General features: G+C 36.2%; 5 protein-coding genes across 6 annotated transcripts in view; 3 read left to right on the top strand and 2 right to left on the bottom strand.

The window, feature by feature from the left end:
• The first annotated feature begins 390 nt into the window (after positions 1-390).
• Positions 391-5654, top strand: LOC113474545 (histone-lysine N-methyltransferase SETD2-like). The gene is made up of 11 exons (XM_026836031.1): positions 391-562; positions 775-964; positions 1218-1449; positions 1695-1766; positions 2050-2166; positions 2417-2485; positions 3042-3281; positions 3597-3841; positions 4243-4348; positions 4665-4835; positions 5152-5654. The coding sequence occupies exons 1-11, from the start codon at positions 406-408 to the stop codon at positions 5317-5319; spliced, it is 1767 nt and encodes a 588-aa protein (XP_026691832.1). The 5' UTR covers positions 391-405; the 3' UTR covers positions 5320-5654.
• Positions 5655-6186: 532 nt separating this feature from the next.
• On the top strand, positions 6187-8957 carry LOC100179505 (uncharacterized protein C7orf57 homolog). The gene is made up of 4 exons (XM_002130615.5): positions 6187-6682; positions 7094-7181; positions 7673-7758; positions 8314-8957. The coding sequence occupies exons 1-4, from the start codon at positions 6597-6599 to the stop codon at positions 8552-8554; spliced, it is 501 nt and encodes a 166-aa protein (XP_002130651.1). The 5' UTR covers positions 6187-6596; the 3' UTR covers positions 8555-8957.
• A 3882-nt stretch (positions 8958-12839) lies between these two features.
• Positions 12840-14136, top strand: LOC100184189 (uncharacterized). Its single transcript, NM_001032628.2, has 3 exons — positions 12840-13255; positions 13525-13599; positions 13742-14136. The coding sequence occupies exons 1-3, from the start codon at positions 12854-12856 to the stop codon at positions 13760-13762; spliced, it is 498 nt and encodes a 165-aa protein (NP_001027800.2). The 5' UTR covers positions 12840-12853; the 3' UTR covers positions 13763-14136.
• Positions 14084-21084, bottom strand: part of LOC100181669 (probable serine/threonine-protein kinase DDB_G0280133) — a 33919-nt gene continuing 26918 nt past the window's right edge. For both annotated transcript variants that reach the window (XM_018813154.2, XM_026836033.1), the window contains exons 20-21: positions 16914-16916; positions 14084-14322 (exon numbers count right to left, since the gene is read on the bottom strand). In XM_018813154.2, the coding sequence (XP_018668699.1) occupies positions 14106-14322; positions 16914-16916 (220 nt within the window). In that variant the 3' untranslated portion in view covers positions 14084-14105. The remainder of the gene's footprint in view (positions 14323-16913; positions 16917-21084) is intronic.
• The window catches only part of LOC100184201, a 3940-nt gene continuing 300 nt past the window's right edge, over positions 17445-21084 (bottom strand). Inside the window, exons 2-5 of the mRNA XM_002130481.4 lie at positions 20263-20388; positions 19277-19459; positions 18471-18754; positions 17445-17889 (exon numbers count right to left, since the gene is read on the bottom strand). Coding sequence (XP_002130517.1) covers positions 17760-17889; positions 18471-18754; positions 19277-19459; positions 20263-20280 — 615 coding nt within the window. The 5' untranslated portion in view covers positions 20281-20388 and the 3' untranslated portion in view covers positions 17445-17759. The remainder of the gene's footprint in view (positions 17890-18470; positions 18755-19276; positions 19460-20262; positions 20389-21084) is intronic.

The following is a 21084-nucleotide window of genomic DNA, read 5'->3' as shown; positions in this document are numbered from 1 at the left end:
AACTTTCGAGTCATGGTTCCATTATTTTACACCATAATAAACACTCAACAGCTTTGCTAAATGATTTTTTAAACAAATACTAAATTCCCAGCAAACATAAACCAATGCACACCAATGGTGTAGCAAGGAGATTTATATTTTGCCATTATCTTAACTATAGTTTACCCCATGCTATCATTTAGTTAAACACAGCTGGTAGTATTGAGATTTAATAATGCTTAGCAATGATTTTGTAAAATATCTGTTTACGTTTTTTCTTGAATACTCCGAACAATATGAGTGCTAGATCATGGCCTATCCATAGTTGTCTTACAATGTTATCTTTCTTTGTGGTTGAGGTTCTGCAGCGTGGCATGCTATGGGTTCTGGGACTTGGGCTAGGATTGGCCCATTTCCTTAAATACAATGTTATGTAACAGTCAGCAATATCTTCTTATAATTCATTTACATAAATCTTTTTATAGAAGTCGTGAACCTGACCGGGATCGGTCAAGAAGGTCACCACTAAGGGGCAGAAGAGACAATGAGTCCAGACCAAACCGACAAAGTTCGAATGAAAACGGTATTTTGTGTTTTTATTCATGCTGTAATAAACATGGTGTATAAAATAAGCCATAACATGGGTGTTTTCTTATACACCAGACACACATGGTGTATTTATACACCTCATGCTCACTGTCAAGTTATAACATGGGTGTCTTCTGATACACTAGACACATATGGTGTATTTATACACCTCATGCTCACTGTCAATTAACACACCCCTCCACACAGGTGGTAAGTACGCATGGTTAAACGCGTCTTCAGAAAAATCGAGCAAATTATCGCGAGAGGAACACCGGCGACAGTTTGAGCGCGACGTTCGTCACCGAGAAGACAGATCGTCACGCAAGCGTTGGGATGTCAAGTCCACGACTGCAAGCCAAGGAATATGGCCACTACCTGCGCCTACTGTCACTACTTTGTATGTATAGTTATTATTTATTACTAGGGGGATAATGGGACAACTCTAACACGTATAGAACGTTTGCAGAAACTAGTGGTTTGTGTATAAACTACCAACAGAACATACCTCTATTGTTGAATGTTTTTAAATAAATAGCCCTTCCGCCAATATATTATAAAAATGGCATATTGGATTTCAATATTTATTTGTATAGATGCCATATTTTAGGTTTCATATTATCGAAATAAATTTTTATCCATTTTATTTTTAGGGGAATGTCGAAGGTGCCCCTCCCACCCCCACAAGTTCTCCACCAAACCCCGATCCTATCCACACCCCCTATCACCACCCCCACACCCCAAACCTCAAGCACCTTTACCCCTAGTGGGTACTCGGGCAACCTTATTCAAATAAACCCCCAGCCCCCTCCTGTCAATCAAACAAACCCAATCTACACGGGATTCCCCCAAGCCACTCCAACTGCAGGAAAAGGGTTACTTCCGGTAATTTTCCTGTTTAGATACTATTCTGTATAAAGGATAACTTCTATGTTGGGACTGTGTTCCGAGACCTTGGATTTAGGCTAGAATTGGCCCATTACCGAAATACCCAGACTGCTTATATGAATATATATGAATGAAACATGCTTCATATGTGATTTAAATTATTAGTTGAATATAAATGTTAAAGATAGTAAGTTACTCCTCATATATATATATATATGTTTTAATTCCAAAATTATTTTTAGACTCCATTAATGCTCCCAACAAACAGTGTTAACCAGGGACCTTCAGTTGGTGTTTTAGCTTCCCAACCCCAGGTAATTAAACGTGTATTTATTTCATATAAAATATTTATTTAGTGGGAAATATTCTTTAAAAGCTTTTAAATAACTTCAAAATGCAATATAACTTGTCAATGGACAAGGTCTTGGATTTAAATTTTATCCATTGACATCAAGTTAATGAACAGATTCTAAAATGGTCCATTGCCATTTTGGCCCATTGCCATTAAGTTAATGAACAGATTCTAAAATCAATGCAAAGAAAATAAGAAGTCCGAGATTAACATCATACTAACTTTCGTTCATTATTTGAAAACAGCAACAAGCCCAGGCCCAAGGAAACTTTTCCCAACAAACGATTACTCAGCAAATTATTCAGCCTCAACAAACAATGACTCAGCAGATAGTTCAACAGCCTCAAACTGCTCCAAACCCGGTAATTTTGTGTTTAATATTATGGATTTATTTGTTAATATGTGAAGACATAAATTCTGATGATTGAATGCACATCAACCTTTAAAATTCCTCCTGAAATTGAATGTCTGTCTGTGGCTTGCAAATGTAACAAAAATCCAGAATATATGGCAAAGGCCACCAAACAAACTGTTACATTTGTTCATTATGTTTATTATATAAATATATTTATTTCATATTATCAATGCTTATGTCATCATGTTATAACACAGGGTGTTACTATACTTGGCTCACAAGGTGGACAAGCTATTGTACTTCTAACAGCAGAGCAACTGCAACAGGTATGCATATGTAAAAAAAGAATAATAATTACCCACAAAGTAACATACATGGTAACTTGTAAGCTGGCACGGGGTGTATGAAACAGAACACCCGTGTTATAACGACTGTCGTTATCCGGCCACGCGAAGATAAAGTAAGTTGCATTCAATTCAATATATTTTGCATTCAAGTTGTGCTTTACCTACTACAACGTACAATATTGTAGGGGTTGGCAAATTGTAACTTTGTGCCAGAGTGGCATTTTATTCTGATTCAACAGATATTACAAACTATTGATTTACCTTTACTCATATTTCTGCCACCCATTTGTAAAACTACATAACTTACATTGCCATAAACCTATCAATTTACCAATAAACCAACTCTCGTCTTTGCCACTGCTACTACTTAAGGTGGCTGTACACAGTATCCGGCATGCGTGGTCGTGTGCAAACCCATTACCGAGTTCCGCATGCGGCAGCGAAATCCGGACAAAACAGACAAAATGGACGAATTCCGGATACTGTGTACAGCCACTTTTAGCGACCCAATTACAAATTAAACTTTTATTTCCAGCTAACTGGTCAAAATACTTCAAGCCAGCCATCCACCCAACCACAAGCCACACAACCTCAACAAATACAAAACCAAATGCAGCAGTTACAATTACAACAACAGATCCTACAAGAACAAAACCTAATTCAACAACAAATGCTGCAGAACCAGCTCCAACCTTTAACATTACAAACCCAACTTGCACAGCAGAATCTACAGATTCGATTACAACAACTACAATTGCAGCAACAAGCTTTGCAGGTACATTGGGATGGTGCTTAAATACCTAAGGGAACTTTTGTATATGGGTAATGTCCTATGTTAAGGCACGTTAGGGCACCTGGTATGTAGGCCAGAGTTTGCACATTAACCACAAAATGCCCTCATATAAAATACAATCGAATAGAGATTCATTGCTCATTATGAGGGTTTAAGTTCAGTTACCATGTTTGCTTTATTACTTGTGTTATTACTATTTACCATAATATGGCAAAACACTGGCTAAATTTAAACATAGAATAAACTAAATTTATATTAACTTGGTTTATTATTATTAACAATACAATATAACCACAGCAACAATCCACCCAACCCCAAGCACTTCAGCAAGTGATACAACCAAGTCAACCCATCATAGATGCCCCAACACCCGCAGCCCAATCTGCATTTAACCCCCCTACAGCAAGCCCCCCATACGAGGTACAGCCCCCTGCCAAACCCGCCTCACCCCCACGAGACCCGAGACCCCCCCGTTTACCCAGGAATTGGAAATCAGCTACGGACGCCGAAGGGAGCGTTTATTATTATCATGTTATTACAAGGTATATGTCAGCATTAATGTTCTTACACCATGTAGATATGAAAATGTGTGTTATAATGGAACGGTGCTGGAGTGGTGGGATTTATGTTATTGTAGCTTTGGGGTTAAGATGGTACTAGTCTCAATTATCGAAAAACAGCATTTTTCATTTACAATGGAAGTGCCCACCACTAAGTCACATTGCCGGACTTAAATGTAGTTAAGCTAATGTGTTTATATGTAAGTGTTCCAGGTTTACAACTGTATATGGTTGGTACTGAAAATCCATAGTTGACAAAAAAACAAGAAAACAAGGGTTGGAGGCATTTTAAGAGTTATAGGGGTCATGAGCTTGTGACTTTGTGACTTGTGACTTTTATATTGAGATATAAAGCATCTAGCCTTCATATTCTCCAACCACAGGAAGACACAATGGGAAGCTCCATCCTGGGACGCTGTGGATGACGAGGAAACTCTGGTGAAGAAACCGAGTGAAGCCACCAATAGTGTTAATGATGGGAAACAAAAGGTGGGGGCTGTGACAAATCAAACATTGTTGGGAATAAGTGTAAAAAATAACAGTTATAAAGATCAACACTGATTATCTGTTTTACTGCTAAATGGTACAAAGTGGTAGCGGTTGGCATGGGCACAGTTTGTGTATAAGCCAAGAGGTCACCATTCTAGGCTGCCTGATACTAAATTAAGCCCATGTCCGCTTGAAGTGAAATTTATTGTAGTTTAAGGATCTTCTGGCAAACATTAATTTGCACATTGATGAAATTATAAAGTTCCAGAGATACGTAACTTTGCATCCATTTACACAAGTTTCAATTCCACCTTAGCCGAGTGAGAACGCAGCTGGGTCAATCACTGAAGAAGCAAAGAAAGCTCGCGAAGCCTTTCGAAGCAAGATGTCCCAACATATCGTGTATTGTTTGAATTCATATCGGAAGCCTGAATGTAAGATCGGACGAATCACTTCAACTGAAGATTTTAAACGACTTGCAAGAAAGGTAAGTGGATTTTAAGTTTTTGTTGTTTTGTGGTGTGTTTTATTTATTTGTATGAAAATGCTACATCATTAATTCAAGAATTTCAACACATTATATATTTATTATACTTGATATGGCAGTTATTTTCTGGTTTATATTCAAATAAGTTTGTGTGTTATCCAAGATAGAATGTATGACCTTTTAGGGAAAATAATAAAACACGACTTAGGTAATTTAGGATGTTTAATGTGGTATAGAAAATCTAGGGTAGGCTATTGTTTTAATAAACATAGAAGCATATTCTATAGAAAGCGGTTTATGAATTCTCTCTTTTCAGCTTACCCACAATGTCCTGATGAAAGAGATTAAACAAGTAATAGTTTGGGAGGACTTAGAATATAATGCCAATGTAAAACATAAGGCAAAAGAATATGTTAAGAAATACATGGCGAAAATGGGGCCAATTTATAAAGCAAGAGATGATGATGAAAAAACTGAAAGATAACATCGAATACTGCCAATGTTTTAGTTGGAAATCTGTTTAAAAGAATGAGCTGCTGGAACTGTGAAAGGTCCGGGGTTAAAATACTCTCGGCGTTTCTGGCTGTATGGTGTAATCGATTAGCTGCTAATGGATAATTACATCTGAAATCAAGTTTAGTATTTTCAAAATACATAGTTTATATTAACAGCTAAATAGCTACAAGTGGTATCAAATTGGCCTACAGCTACATTCTGTTCTTTTCCAATATTTCTTGCAACGTTTCCTATTTTTGTGCCATTACGTTCGTAATTATGGTTGTTCGACCTTAATTAAAAGTTAGACTTTTTCTACACCAATTTTACAAATGTGTTTTGGTTTGTTAGTGTAGGTACAGGATACACAATGTATTTAAAGTGCAAAGTTTTTAAATCGTTCATTTCGAGAAAACGAAATGCATAGTGGAGACTATGTATTAAAGGAAGAGTACAAATTAACCAAACAATGGTGTAAATGCATTGAAAATAAATACAAAGTTTCAAGCAACAACTCCCCTTGCACGTAAAAATATTCCCGCGTTTTCAAAATTTAAATTAAGCTAAACCGGATATTTGCAAACCCCTCGTGTTGCACATAATGTTGATTTATGCTAATTTTTTGGAAATTTAAGTGTATAAGTTGTCATATCATATATATATATTAATTAACACGATGCATAACAGCTAAAAATAATGGATTCGGTTCACTTTAATGCAAAAAAATCATCAAAAACTAGCCTAGGGTTTGAAAAAAGATTGTTCTAAATTTGCGGTTATACTAGCTTGTATCTGGTCCAGTTACTGTGATTCGTTGTTTGGTCGGTTGTGAAGGCAATATTTTGAATCTCGCATCCAAGAACAAGAACAAGAACAGGACGATTTGTGTTTGCTACTAAATTCGGCTAAATTAATGCTAATGTACCTATTGTTATATATGCTTATTATCGTATGCTATATTTATAGGCTACTGTTGTTTTCTAGGTCTATTACTAAATACATTTAATCTAATTTATCTGTAAGCCGCCTTAGTTACTAAGTAAACATTCGGTAACTGTTGGAACCGTGGTCGTGTTTAGTTAATGAAGTACCAAGACGAGTTAAACTTTAGGGAACGATATATTGAGTATATGCTAAAGAAAGAAAGCTTAGCAGTGGAGATTTTTGAAATGGTGCAGATTTTTTCTTAAAATTTTAAATACATCTTTTTAGTTCAGATTTGTAAAAGTCCAAACTGCAGTACCAACAGAAATATATAATATAGAAATGTCAGCAGAAAGTGGTGACTACATGAAACCAGCTTCACAAATTCCTGGGTTGTCCGACATCATGCCAGAGGATGAAAGCGAAAAGTAAGTTATCTGGCAATTTGCAATCGTTTGTATTTTATCACATTTTTGTATGTGTCGAATTGTTAGATTGTTTGTGCCTTAGTTGTCTCGTTTATATTGGATTTTTGTGCAATATTTCTTTTTTTCATATTGGTGATTTTATCCTGTATGTTTCATTCTTTCGCATGTTTCTTTTTCTCTGTTTTCCTCAAATGAATAACTGTATTTCAACCAGAATAAAATATTTAACTGCCTTGTACAAAAAAGTCTTACACGAAAAAACTTTCTAATCTTGCTATATATACATCATGCATGTCACTTTTTCCTTTCTGGTATTCTTTTTTTGATTTTGTTTGCCTTTTGTAAAAAGTTATCATTGTACTTGTACTGTATATTATCATTGTAACTCTTCCCAACCCCCCATGCACACAGGAGGAAGAATTACATCAAGTCCACGGATTCTGATTACGTGAAGCTATCCAAGCAAGGAGGAGCCAAGGATTTGCTTACTATTAACTCAGTAAGTAAAATAAATAAAAATGTTTTGACTGGATAAACAATATTGCATTTTAATTGAATAAGAAAAGTTAAGATTTTGCTGAGAAAGCCAGAAGAAGCTTTTTGTTCTAAAAAATGACCCGGTTAAGTAATTTTCAATGAGATCAGTTTTATTTTATTAAAAAAAAACTGTGTTTGTAGTTTGAAAGAGCTCCTAGTTTTTTTAATTTTTTCATCGTTTACAATAGCGAAAAATTAAAAAATAGTTTAAGAAAACAGGATAGTAAGGATACAGTATCAAAAGGACAGTCGTTCAAACACGCTTATTGTCGAAAACATTATTTGGAAGAAAGAAGCAAGGTTGCCACACCTTGAATTTATTATATATATATAATCGAAATTGAGACAATTATATAAATAAAAGTTACACCAGTTCCTAAACAATACTTTAAAAAAAATTGCTACAGAATGCAAGTTACATAGGTTTCTAAATATAAAACAAATTGTTCACAGAATGTAAAGAACGACGCTCCAGTTGATTATCCAAAGTCTGAATGGTTCGGTCACCATGGGATGGACGACCAGGAGCAGCAAAAAACGTAAATATCCCGTCGAGAAATAACTTTATCTCCAAACTTTATGTTTAGGAGGGTATGTAATTAATATTCATTTCAACATTTTGTCACATATGCGTATGCGGCACTTTATGTAGTAAAGAATTAAGATTAATGCATAGTTCTGTGAATTTCACCTCATTTTGGTGTTATGTTTACTGATTCATGCATATTACATTGATTACAATGCTAAACATAGGGGGTTGGCCTGCAACCCTGCAACCCTGGGTTTGGCACCTAAGACCTCCTGTTTTCAATAATTTAAACGTTTCATAACATTTTATATATTTTGTCTGTCACTTTGTACTAGCCGACAAGCTGGCAGATGGTGCTAGGTACTTTGTTTGCGCACTTAGTATATAACAGTTTGCTCTGTTTTGTTTAACCATAACCTCACACACACCAAACTCTACAGCAGTTAACATTAGTTTAAATAAAACTTAACTAAAATGGCAACTAATGCAAGGCTCAATGTGATATTTTATGCCAAGTTGCTCAAACTGTTTGGTTTAGTTATTCCAACTGTATTCAAAATCCTAGGCTGGCTGAGCGTCAATGGAAAGCACCAGATTACATGGTTTATTCACAAGATGCCAAACCATCATCTGGGAATCGTGGTGCTGTAGTTGATGCGGAGAAGCCACGTGCGCTGACAGCTCGCGAAGAGCGATTGTTGATACAAGCCAAATATCAAGGAACATCTGTGCCATACCAGTCTGATAATTTATCCTACTGGGAAAGGAAAGAAGAACCTCCATTAAGGAGCAGACGTCATAAGTAGATTATGACGTAACAAACAAATTGTGATAAGGCAAACGCCTTCAAGTCTAAGATTGCACAACAACAGGATATTTTATCATTTTTAATTCGGTTTCTGAGCCATGAACGCCTGGTGCATGTGTTACATTCCTTGTCTAACAGAGACACTGTGTTTTCTTTAAGCGCGTGTTACCTACTACAACACATTACAAGATTTCTTTACTTTAATGCGGCAAAAGCCAGCGAGCATCGGTTTTATGACGTCATATATCTTAACGTCTTCAGCATTCATATAAATATTTAGTGACGTCATTTGTGTGACGTATGTCTCGTGTTGGTTCTTTTAGTTGATTGTTTGAGTTGATTATCTTCAGTTGCTAATGTACAAAGCAACGAATAAAGTTTCTTCAATTTTGACGAATGTATGAATGAAACTTATTTATCCACGCGTGGTGGGGAAACGGTAGTTATAACACTTCGTTATAAGAAACGGTCGTTATGTCTGTAACTTATTTATCCACGCGTTGCAGGGAACAGACAGTCATTATAAGTTTATAACACGGGTGTTCCGTTTCATACATTTTTCATACCACATATATAACTTTGCGGGTAACTGTTTTCAAGTTTTGCTGTATCCAAAGGGTCTAAAACGTTTGTGTATTCGTCTTACAATGAACTCCATTTAAAAGCACCGACAATTGAACCGTAGGCACGCAAGAGCACTTGGTACCACTTCAAAATCCAGCTGGTACGATATGTATTTAATAACATTGGGATTTCAAATCTAAATCACGGTCTTTATTCCGTTGGGAAGAATTCTTTATCATGAATGGTCACGTGCTTCTCACCTTGTTACGAAATAAACGGTCGATTGAAGATTCAAACGTAACAATAGGCATTGTGATCAAGCAGTGACTTGTTTATTTTTAAAACCCTTTTGCTTTGGCGCCTTTGAAAACGTGTCTCACAATGAAAATCCTATGGAATTACATTTTCCCATCGTTATATGCTGTTTATATTCACCGGTACTATCTGGATTAGCTGAGTTTTTCCAAGCTGCTAACCTGGTTGCATCTAGCAATGGAATTGCGGCCCTAACCTTTTACAGTTATTAGTAATTTTGTAGAGATAAACCAAACATTGTTTAACAATTTGTGAAAACATTTTTAGCGGTTTTATTGTTTTTCGTCGTGTCAAAACTTGTTCATATTGTGCACGTAATTCCCCCGGAGACATACTTTCTTGTAACAGATGCAGCGTTAACGTGGCACGGTAATATTGCGGTTTTATCGCTAACACCTGTGTCTAGTGGTTATGGTTCATGATCCAACACACGGTAAGAATGCTGTCCGTCTTCATAGCTGTTTAAAGGCTACAGTCGTGGCTATGTGACTTCTAAGATTTGACTGTCATCTAAAAATGTGTGTTTTCAGGGAAAATATTTTGAAATATCGAGAATTGTATTACCTTTTGTGATGGTTCCATTTACTAGGATTGTATTTGCAGTGTTTTATTTTACTGCAGCATGGCTCTCGTAACCGTGCATCAAACTATAACCTACCTTTTTTTCATAATTCGTACCCTTACTTATAGAATAGCCAAATATTTAGTCCAACGCCGTGGCTTAGTGGTTCGGTAGTTGCATCTTGTAAACGTTATGCTGCTATACAAAGGTTAGGGTGGGAGAGGACGGGACACCTTTAGAACATCATATATCCAAATAAACTGATCGAGTTACAAACAATAATAACGGTCTGTAGAAGTCGTGAGGATACGGTTTTACAATTCTTTAAATGTTTACACAGTTTACTACCAAATAGGACGAGAAAATAAAGTATAAAGTGCCCCCATCCTACTGTATTTCCTAATACCTTGGTGTACGATTGACAAGTTGGAAGGCTCTTAAAGGATAAACGCTGGTTTAAAAGTCATCTCGTCATGACGAGTGCAATAATATTGGCAAAAAATCCGCTTTTGAATATTTTATGCAACAATTAAAGTGATACCAGCATGATGTCCTACCGGTTGCTGGTTCTAGGATTACATGCGGTACATCCATCATGAGCAAAATCCAACCCTTTGTCCTGTATTAATATTTAATGAACTTTTGACAAGAGGTGCTTGTTTTCATTGTTAACGAGGTAGAATAGATATTTACTGAAAACATATCTCTTGTTTTATCACGGAAGCTCATGTTCTGGAGGATTCTCTTTACCAAATTACGTATACTCGATAATCAAGGCAGGGGCGGCTGTTGTTATATGATTAAAAAGTAAAACTCGTTAGGGCATCAAATCGGAGAATTGAGCTGCCGAATTGTCACCACATATAATAAAACAACTTTCTCCAAACCTATATAACATACAAGCAAGCACGAAGCGTATGAAACCCAATACCTGTGTTAGAACAGTCGTTTATCCACCACGAGGGAATAAATAAATTAAAATCAATCAAGAATACCGGTGCATACGTATTGGGCGATGTTTATAGAGTAGGGTAGGGAAAGATGGGACACCTTTTACCTCTATTTTCTCGTCCCATTTGATAGTAAACAAATAACATTCAAAGAATTATAAAACCGTATCCTCACTACTCCCATAGACTGGTGTTAAGTGTTTTAAACACGCTCAGGATATTTGGATATTATGTGCTAAAGGTGTCCCATCTCCCCCCACCCTACTATATGTATTTTCCATGAAATTATGCGCATCAGAAACAACCTTTACAAACTGCCACCTTGGTTTAAAAAAACTTTAAATGATTTGAGTAAAATTATCTCCTCCCCCCTTTAAGTATTCGACCCTTTTCCATAGTTATTTCTCCAAGATAAGTTCGTAAGCTACCAAGAAATTAATTTCGCTGCAGGATAATGACATCACAAATTGTTTTATCGATTCTCCATATTGTTACGTCACGATGCGCGAATAATGCTCTTGTGGTGACGTAGTTACCAATAACATCGACTTTTGAAATTCCTTTTGGGACAACAAATGTAGAAGGTCACAATATCATTTACGTCATTGATGTGGTAAAACAGTGGGTCATCTCATCCGAGCAACGGGAGTCAGTTCAGATCGTTTGCTTGCGGCATGGGGTAGTTTTGTTCGGTTTGTTTGTGCATTTTCTGCCCGTCTGCGTCTCACTGGCACCGCAATAAAATTTAAAATGCATGAAAGGCGAGCGTATAATTGGAGTCCCGTGTAAAACTATATAAGCACAAACTGCAACCCAGTTAGAATATCTGCATACAGAGAGTGTTGCAAATAGGCGACTTTTCGTAAATTCGGGGTTGCATATTTTGTTCGTGAGTAATATAATTAGACCAGTTTCTCGGTTAGGCAGAGTTATCGGTATAACGGTCTTCTGAATAAAATCCGCCTTTTTGTTTTAAAATAAGTTTGCGTAGTGATTTTGCTATAAACTTGTCTTGTTGTTTGTGGTGGTTTGATTCCTGTATAGCGGTCTGAGGAATATTGCTAACTATGTGTCGTAACATGTCGTTACATACTGTGGGGTGAGATGGGATACCTTTATCACCTGAATCCGGAATTACCTAATCGTGTTTTAAACAATAAATAACGCTCTTTCAAAGTCGTTAGGAACGGGTTATACAGTTCGATAAATATTTTTTGTTTAACTTCCAAATTGTACGAGAAAAAAGAATGAAAACACGAAGCATCTTACTCCACCCCACTATATAGATTATCGGACCCCGAAAAAGATGCTTAACGCAAACTAAGCGGGACTAAGATACTATACCCTTATCCATTTCAATATTAAAATATTAGGTTTTCTAAGCGCTTTTATTTATTTCGTTAAGATTTCATTCTTTTTAATATCGGGTTTAGTTGTGACAGATGTTGGTTTATTAAAGATAAAGATTTGTTAAAGCTCGATACGTTGCCATTGCATTAGTTTATTGCGATTGCTTTTAAGAATAAAAGTCGAATTAAAAGTGAATATGAGTTAGTTGGATGTGCTGGGCATGTGGTATAAGCAGTGTGTTTGAATTTAAAATAAAGATTAGGAGATGTTCTGGTAAATTTTGCGCGTAACAATGCATTACTGTGGGGTAATGCGGGGACAAATCTGGCCCACGTCCCAGGTCCCATTGTATAACTCGTCGAATAAAAGAAAAAACTATAGCCAACAAAGTTCGCAGAATAGCTTATACATAAATTAAAGTATGGGTGGCAGCAACAGCATATAATAAACCATCGTTAGTCATTCCAGTTTGTAGAAATCCAACTACTGGTCAATTTGTATTAACAAGAGTTTCAATTTATTTTTCGAATTTCTCTTCTAGAGAGATAACGTAACAATGACGTCATTAGTGATCTGCATATTATCTTTGTTTGTTTTTCTTCACGTTGCTCAGTGCCATGTTCTTCGCAACCAGGAAGCGCTTGGTAGCTTCGATTGGGACGAGGAAAATCCCGAAGTTCGGCCGGATTTTGAGGACGAATTGCCCGCCGAGTCATTCCAAAATCTTCCTTCTAACAACGAGGAGCGGCGTCAGCATTGGTCTTATGCTTTATCACCAGGAGGAAAGCGGCAACACTGGTCGCTTGCGTTGTCCCCAGGCGGTAAAAGACAACACTGGTCGAACCAACTTACCCCAGGCGGCAAAAGGGTGATTCCCCGAATGCGGGAGCAGAAGAAAGCGGATTTTGATGAAATAAATTATACCAAGATCTACAATTTATTACGGCAATATTTAGAGGTAAAATCAGGTTCAAATTAAACTTTTAAACAACATTCACACAATCGAGTATTTATTGTTTTAAACAGGGAAGCAAATTAAGCTGTGCATGTACACCAAGACACTAATAAACTCATACTAACTTTTAATCGCTTTATAATTTCGCCCACGCTACTCAACGTCATCGTAGTAACCCAATTTTTTAAACAGCGTTTACAAATTAAATTTTGTCCGAAAGATATTAATTTATCGGTCCTATCATCTTATCCATTTAAAATAATTCTTCACAGGCAGCGGCCGAATACGAGAAAGGTGACTTCGGTCGCTACAAGGGAAATCAACGCAATCAACTTGAAACTATAAAGGTAATGTATTTAAACGTGTATGTTTCAAAGAAAATCAAGCATTAATAATTAGAGAATGATACCGGTATAATTCAATCGCTGTATGACGTCACACGTGACGTAACGAGCGCATGACGTCATGCTGATCATTTTCTTCTGGCAGGACGACATTATGACCGAATGAATCTAAATGTGACGTCATATTCAAACCATGGACACGCCATTTGTATTTTTGTTGGAAATTCTTCACAAACTTCAACATTTGTCAAATTTATGTTTCAATTGTCGTTGTATATTATGAGAGTATCGTTTATGGTACTGTGGGGTAAGATGAATACCGTAAGCACATAATGTCCCATATTTCCTGATCGTGTTTTTATTAATTAACAACGCTATTTTGGAGTCGTGGGGAAAATGTTATATAATTCTGTAAATATTCTTTGTTTACTACCAGATGGGACAATATATAAAAATAAAAACTTGAACCACCTTACCCCAACTTACTTTATGCCATGTTAATAAACAAACTACAAAATGACGTAACAGTGTGTCATGACGTATATATTGTACTTTCGCGGTATATTAGAAATAAAAGGCAATATTGAGAAACGAAGTGTCATATACGGCGCAGTAGCACAGGCGGTGGACGTAAGCATAATTGTACCAGATACTTTATTGTCATAAAAAATGGACGTCCAACTGCGCAGATGGTAACTTATTAGTGGGCATGTCGTTTTGTAACAACTCATGCCCTGCCACGCAACGGTAAAGTTTCGTTCCAAGAAAACCATTTGTATATTGTGTATAATTTGTATGATTGTAATGATAATGCATTACTTACTTTAAATTAGACTTCACACATGCTACTTTGTAATATTGTAGCTTTAGGGTGAAGGTTGGTTTCACCGCGTATGAATATCTTAGTTCGGATCTGATCAGATAACTCACAGAACGACCGTGGGCATGAATATTTAAACTTTAAAAAAACTCTTTTTTGTTATGTTTGATACGATATAACAGAACAAAGCTATGATTATAGGAAAGATAAGGTCCGTAACTATGTTCGTTTTAGTTATCTTGCTCAGATAATCTATGGTTTAAACCTTATTAGGGAATTGTAATGTTCGAACTCAGTGTCACTATTGGGTTGTACAAATTTGCAGCCTTGCAGAAAAATAATCGCCCACAAAGTTACATATGCATAACTCGTAAGCTGACACGAGATGTATAAAACAAAACACCCGTGTTATACCGTTCGTGGTCGTTGCCTCGCCACATGATAAGAATAAGTAGGATGGGGGAAGATGAGACACCTTTTCATTTTATTTTCTTGTCCCATTTAGTAGTGAACAAATAACATTCAAAGAATTATAAACTGTATCCTCACGACCGTTGTTAATTGTTCAAAACACGATCAGAATATTTGGATATTATGGGCTAAAGGTGTCCCATCTTCCCCCACCTTACTATATATAACTCATTTCAATCCAACGCAACGGTATTGTGTTATGTGTTGGTGATTACGTCGAATTCTTGCCTCGACATCAACTGGTATAATTGGCCTGCTGGTTCGTACCCACACTTTCATGCCACAGGTCCGCATGCGTGTGGCTTATTACACTTCGTGCGCATTACGTTGATTACTTGATTGTATACATGTAAAGATTTGCGTAACTTTGCTTTGTTTAAATGAACGATTGCAGGCTTGCTGTACAGTGTACACAGTGTATACATGTAGCGGTCATTGTAGTAATAACAATACATAGTGTCCTAAAGTTGGGTAGTTAGATTGGTAATAATATACAGTATATAGTAGGGCGGGAAAGATGGGACACATTTTTATTCTATTTTCTCGTCCTATTTAGTAGTAAACAAAGAACGTTCAATGAATTATAAAACCGTATCCTCGCGACTCCCAAAGACTGTTGTTAATTGTTTAAAACACGATCAGGATATTTGGATAATATGTGCTAAAGGTGTCCTATCTCCCCCACCTAACTATACCATATTTAAGAAGAATATTAATACACAGTATACAGAATCAAGGAGAATTGGAAAATACTCGGTAAGTGTTTGGCTTATGGTGAATTAGGTTTTAAAGGGAAATTAAGTATTGCGTATTATGGAACCGTTTGTATGCTGGTTATAAGATTGTCTAGCGAAATTGCTTATAGTTGGCTAAGTTGTGCTAAGTGTCTGTTTAGACTTGTAATTGGACTAAAATAGACATGGTCTAACATTATATATACCTATTATTTACCCTCGTGTGTCGGGGCAACGACAGTCGTTATACCGCGGGCTTTCTGTTTCATACACTTTGTGCCCGTCTACTAGTTACCACGTGTGTGACAACATATAGGACTATAAGGGTGTTTTTTTTGTTTTTGTGTTTTTTTCAAGTTAAACCCGCCTTTAAAGTCCTCGCATTTCCCTTAATTTCACGCTAATGTTTACCCGACCAAATGAATCATCTGTGAAACCGGTTTTCGTAATTGGGCAAACTAATTGTAACTAATTAAGCTGAACGAATGACCTTAATATCCGGTTAGTTTGGCACAAATACTAAAACTTGTTGTGACTTAACTTTGTATAAACCCAAGTGCATATACACGCTGAGTCACGTGAGCTGTTTACGAAACAAAGGCTTATTGAAACGTCACAGTTACGTTTTACGTTTACGTTTTTTGCGTAAGTGCATGTATTGATGATTCAACTAGATTATAAAAGTTAGTTTTATTTTCTAACAAGTTTTACAACTTATGATTTATGGATGTATTTTTATAACGTTGTTTAATGATGTTCGTTGGGATTTAACGGCCGTCGTTTTGCAGTAAATTTATATTTATTTGCAGTTTTAATTAACTTTAACCAGGCAAGTACTTGTAAATGTATTCTATACAATATGACAGCCCTGGTTAACCGATACTTGTGTACATATATATATATATAATTTAGTAACACGTGTTTCAACGACCGCAAAAGTCCAAGGCCCATGCTATTTTGATCTATGTTTGATGTTTTGACATGTATCTATTTGCGTATTTGCGTAATTTTATTAAACACCAACGTTTCGTTCAGCATGTAGCCAGTTATTAAGGTTATAGTAGATTGGGGTAAGATGGTTCACGTGCTTATTCTCTATTATCGTCCGAATTGATAGTTAAAATGAATATTGATAGAATTATACAACTAGATCTTTGCGATTGTGAAATAACGTTGTTAATTGTTCAAAAAAAGATTAGGAAATATGGGATATTATAGTAGGGTGGGAGAAGATGAAACACCTTTAGCACATTATGTCCAAATATCCTGATCGTGTTTTGAACAATAATAACGGTCTACTTTGAATGTTTTTCGTTTGCTACCAAATTGGAGTAAATAATATAAAAGGTGTCCCATTTTCCCATACCCTCACTACACATTGTTGGTAATTCTGTAACATCAGAATATTAATTTCTTTTCTTGTATTTGGTGCACAGTTTTTAGCAAACTCATGAGTCAGAATTATATTTGTTTATTTACTCTTTCTATCCGCATACGTTGTTGTTCGCAGTGCCGGATAAATTGCTAAGATTAAACTTCGGCAAGCAACTCTAACCTTTTTGCGGTTGGTGGCAATGATGAGAGCGATTGGCTCCAAGAGTTTGGTACCTGGCAGTGTACGCTTGTACCTGCAAGAACTCAATGCTTGGTATGCCAATATGTTGTAATCGCATTAGCGGTCGTTTTACATTGGCGCTGTTGTGTGAAAAGCAATTAGATGATAATAGGTTTGAAGACATGTGTGCCAGGTAGAGATATGTACAGACGGCATGGATATATTTGTACCCACAACCAATATAACATGATTTAATTTAAAATCTGAGTAGACTTTGTGAAAGAATTTAATTAAATATTGACAACAAAACATGGTAAAACAACGTGTTTTAATCATCAAGACAAACAGTAAAAATACCAGTTACAACAGTACATTAAAACCACACAATTGTGTAAAAAGCATAAAAAATATAGATCCATGTTAACGAACATAAACTATTTTAAGGGGGAATAAAAACCTTCAATGTAAAATCTACTACCAAAAAACGCTATAAAAGCTACGATTTAAACGTGTTTAGTTTCTGACTTCTAAGCGTTGAAGTCAAATTACAAATTTACAAAAAAGTTTAAATAAATGGAGAAGTTCATTTCCCAACAAACGCTGACGGGTGTGGGCATCTGGTTGTAGAGTTTCTCAGCAAGACGTCAAACCTACATGCGTCTTTTACCCATACTGACTCGCACTCGGGATGAACGTTCACTGGGTAGCCGTACCTGTTAAAACAATTTGTTATACATACAACGAGAGCAAGGTCGGGGCTCTATTCGAATACGATAGAAAAACGAAATTAATTAAAACAACGAAGAGAAGGGAATCGGGTACAAGAGTACAGTCGGTAAAACCGCACTTTAAACAGATTGTATGTAAAAAAAGCATCAGATAAAAAGTTGTGGTTGTATAGAGTCCAAACATATGGTGAACTCACGTTAACTCTTGTGTCTTATTCATCTTTGAAAGATTAACGAAAGATAAATAGATATTTGACAACTGTGGTCTCGTTGCTAATTCGTCCTATTCGCTGTTTTAATTAACTTTTTTGTTGTGGGGAAAGATGAGACACCTTTTTATTCCATTTTCTCGTCCCATTTGGTAGCAATATTTATCCGAGTATAATAGCGAAGATCAAATTAATACAGAGAAGAGAATGGAACCAGCAACAAAATGGCAGTTGTTAAAACACAATAAAAACCAAACAGCCAGCAGAATTATTAATTCAAAATCGTGATTTAGAACCAAACATACAACAATGCCTATTTCTCGCTTTGCTTTTTTATACCAAAGTAATTCAACTTACATAGTACAACATCCCATTCCGTTCACCTCCATCACGTACTTAACAGTTTTAAACCTTGGGATCAAAAACGAGCCTGAGTTTTCTTGTGTGTTTTGAAGATCAGGGCAAACGAATGAGTTGGCTTCTTCCATTGGCACCACCACAATTTCGGGAGTGTTTTGTCGTCTCTTAATAGCAGTTTCCGATACAAGGCGAACGGTGAAAACACTGGATTTCCTGAACTTTGGACTGAATGAGTAATCGTCGCCAAGTGTTGGACCATCGTCGATCACGAGGCAAGTTTTCTGTGAAAAGAAATGATTTGAATTTAAATATGGAGTTCTTGTATATTAAGTTGATTTTAAAAACAAAACCTCTTTTCTTGTTCCCCAAATTATCCTATATTTCTCTGAAACTAAAAATTAAATGGAAGAAAAAACATTAACTCTTAAATTTGCATATAAGTGGTAACTCATAAGCTGATTGTTGTCCCGCCACGCGAGGATAAATAAGTTACATTTAATCACAGAGATATAGCCAACGGCGGTCCATGGAAACCGAAATGCCCTCAAAACATGCGACCTGCGGAATATATGTTTGTGTATTGAAAACGCAGCTAACTAGTCTCAAACTTGAATCTTGTGTTTTTCGACAAAAACGCCACTCGTGGTCTTAAAATAGGCACAGAGTTTTCGATTTTCTTTTGTAAGAAAGTATGGTCCTATACCACGTGGCGTGCCATGGGACCATGGGATTCATGCCAGAGTTGGTCTATTAAACTTTCGTTTCGACTTCCTAAACAAATATAAGAAGAGATCGAATCTTACCAGCAATATCTGTCTCGCCCAACAAGTACAACGTTCGCAGTTTTCCGTTTCCCAGATATCTCCGCTTCGATGTGTTATATTGGTCGTTGTATCTACGCAGTCCATTGCTATGGAACAAGACGATTCGACAAGAGGAACGAAGCGTGCCGAGAACGCCAACATGAAAACCAAAGGCAACAAGATCTGCGGATAAGAATGTATTTAGAAATGAGGAAACCGTATTAATAAGCCATAGGCGAGATACAATAAAATAACGACAGTCGGTGAACGCACTATAGATAACATGTATAAATAAGTTTACAAATGCGCGACAGCACACAAAGTGTTAATTATAACGGTATGGAATATGAATGAATGAATGAATGAATGAATGAATGAATGAATGAATGAATGAATGAATGAATGAATGTATTTATCCTTATATGTGGCGGGGCAAGGACAGTCTTTATAACACTGTGATTCTGTTTTATACACCTCATGCCGTCTTACTATAGTCACCACATATAAAACTTTATTGGTTTTTTGTTTTTAGGAATATTTTAAATAAAAATCGTTTAGAATTGAAATTGCGTCACAGGCCGAACTGAATGTAGTTTAAAGGAGATTTTGTTGTCGCATAAATAATTGATGTAATAGGTATTGCCTAAATTACAATATTTTTATTGTACGTTATTGGGACCCCCATGAATATTGGGACCCAAAAACCTAATTTACTTCTAATTTGTTAGATAATACTTTAAAAAACACGCAAGTTATTTCCACCATATAACAATTTAACAAAATTCTGTGGGGTAAGATGGGATATCAATATATAGCACATATTATCCCGTATTTCCTCATCATGTCTTTAACAAATAACAAGTTGCCATGAAGCGGTTATATAGTTCTGTAAATATTCTTTGTTTATTACCAAACGGAACGATAACAGTAATTTAAAACATGTCCCATCTTACCCCAACCTACTAAAGTTTATAAAATTGTCTCACCTTTTGAATTGATTCCATTTCAAAAGTTTCCGAGTCTATAAATCAACGAATGCTGTTATTGCTTTGGTTGAAACGATTGTTGTAGCGTTGCCGTCTTCGCTTAAACTGCCTAACTTAGTCGCTAACCTGCGAGATTTAAACTCTGATTGTGACGAAGAAGGCGCATTGTGAGGTCGTATGATGTCATCAATCACGTGACATGCTGCGGAATTTTCGCACTTTTTGCATCACAGTGAGCTTTACATGGAACAATGGGAGAAACACGCGTCATAAATCGAAATTAAGACGTCACAGTGACGTAATAATAGGCGCATAATACTTGTGATTGTCATTCTTATTAAGCGCTTTGTTTACACTTGTCAAAAACGTCCGTTTACAGATTTATGGAGATTTATGTTAATATGTAACTTATTTATAAACAAAACGCTAAGGTTTAAAATGTTTAAAGTCGATTCTATAGATTTAAATGGGTAACTTAAAGTAACCGTTTATCTTATAGCGTGGAGTATATAGCAACGACAGTCGATATTACACGGTTGTTCTGTTTCACGTATGTACCTCTTGTAGGTGATATTTTACTGTAAAGCTGACACATTGAACAATCCATCAGCGACCACCAGTTTAGTGAATCTTTTACAACAAACTTACAAAGCATTGCATTTTCGCTGAGCTGCACATTTTGCCTACAGGTTTAAAATTCCATCGAATATTAAAGACCTATTTAACTCGTTTCCGGAGCAGGGGATTCCCCGCGTAATGACGTGTTATTGACATACGATGGTCGGTAAATTAATCTGGCGACTTTCATCCGATTTTGATATT

Source organism: Ciona intestinalis, chromosome 9 (assembly GCF_000224145.3).
Source record: "Ciona intestinalis chromosome 9, KH, whole genome shotgun sequence".
Taxonomy (NCBI): domain Eukaryota; kingdom Metazoa; phylum Chordata; class Ascidiacea; order Phlebobranchia; family Cionidae; genus Ciona; species Ciona intestinalis.
The sequence above is the reverse complement of the archived record's forward strand: the minus strand, read 5'-3'. Positions and strand labels throughout refer to the sequence as shown.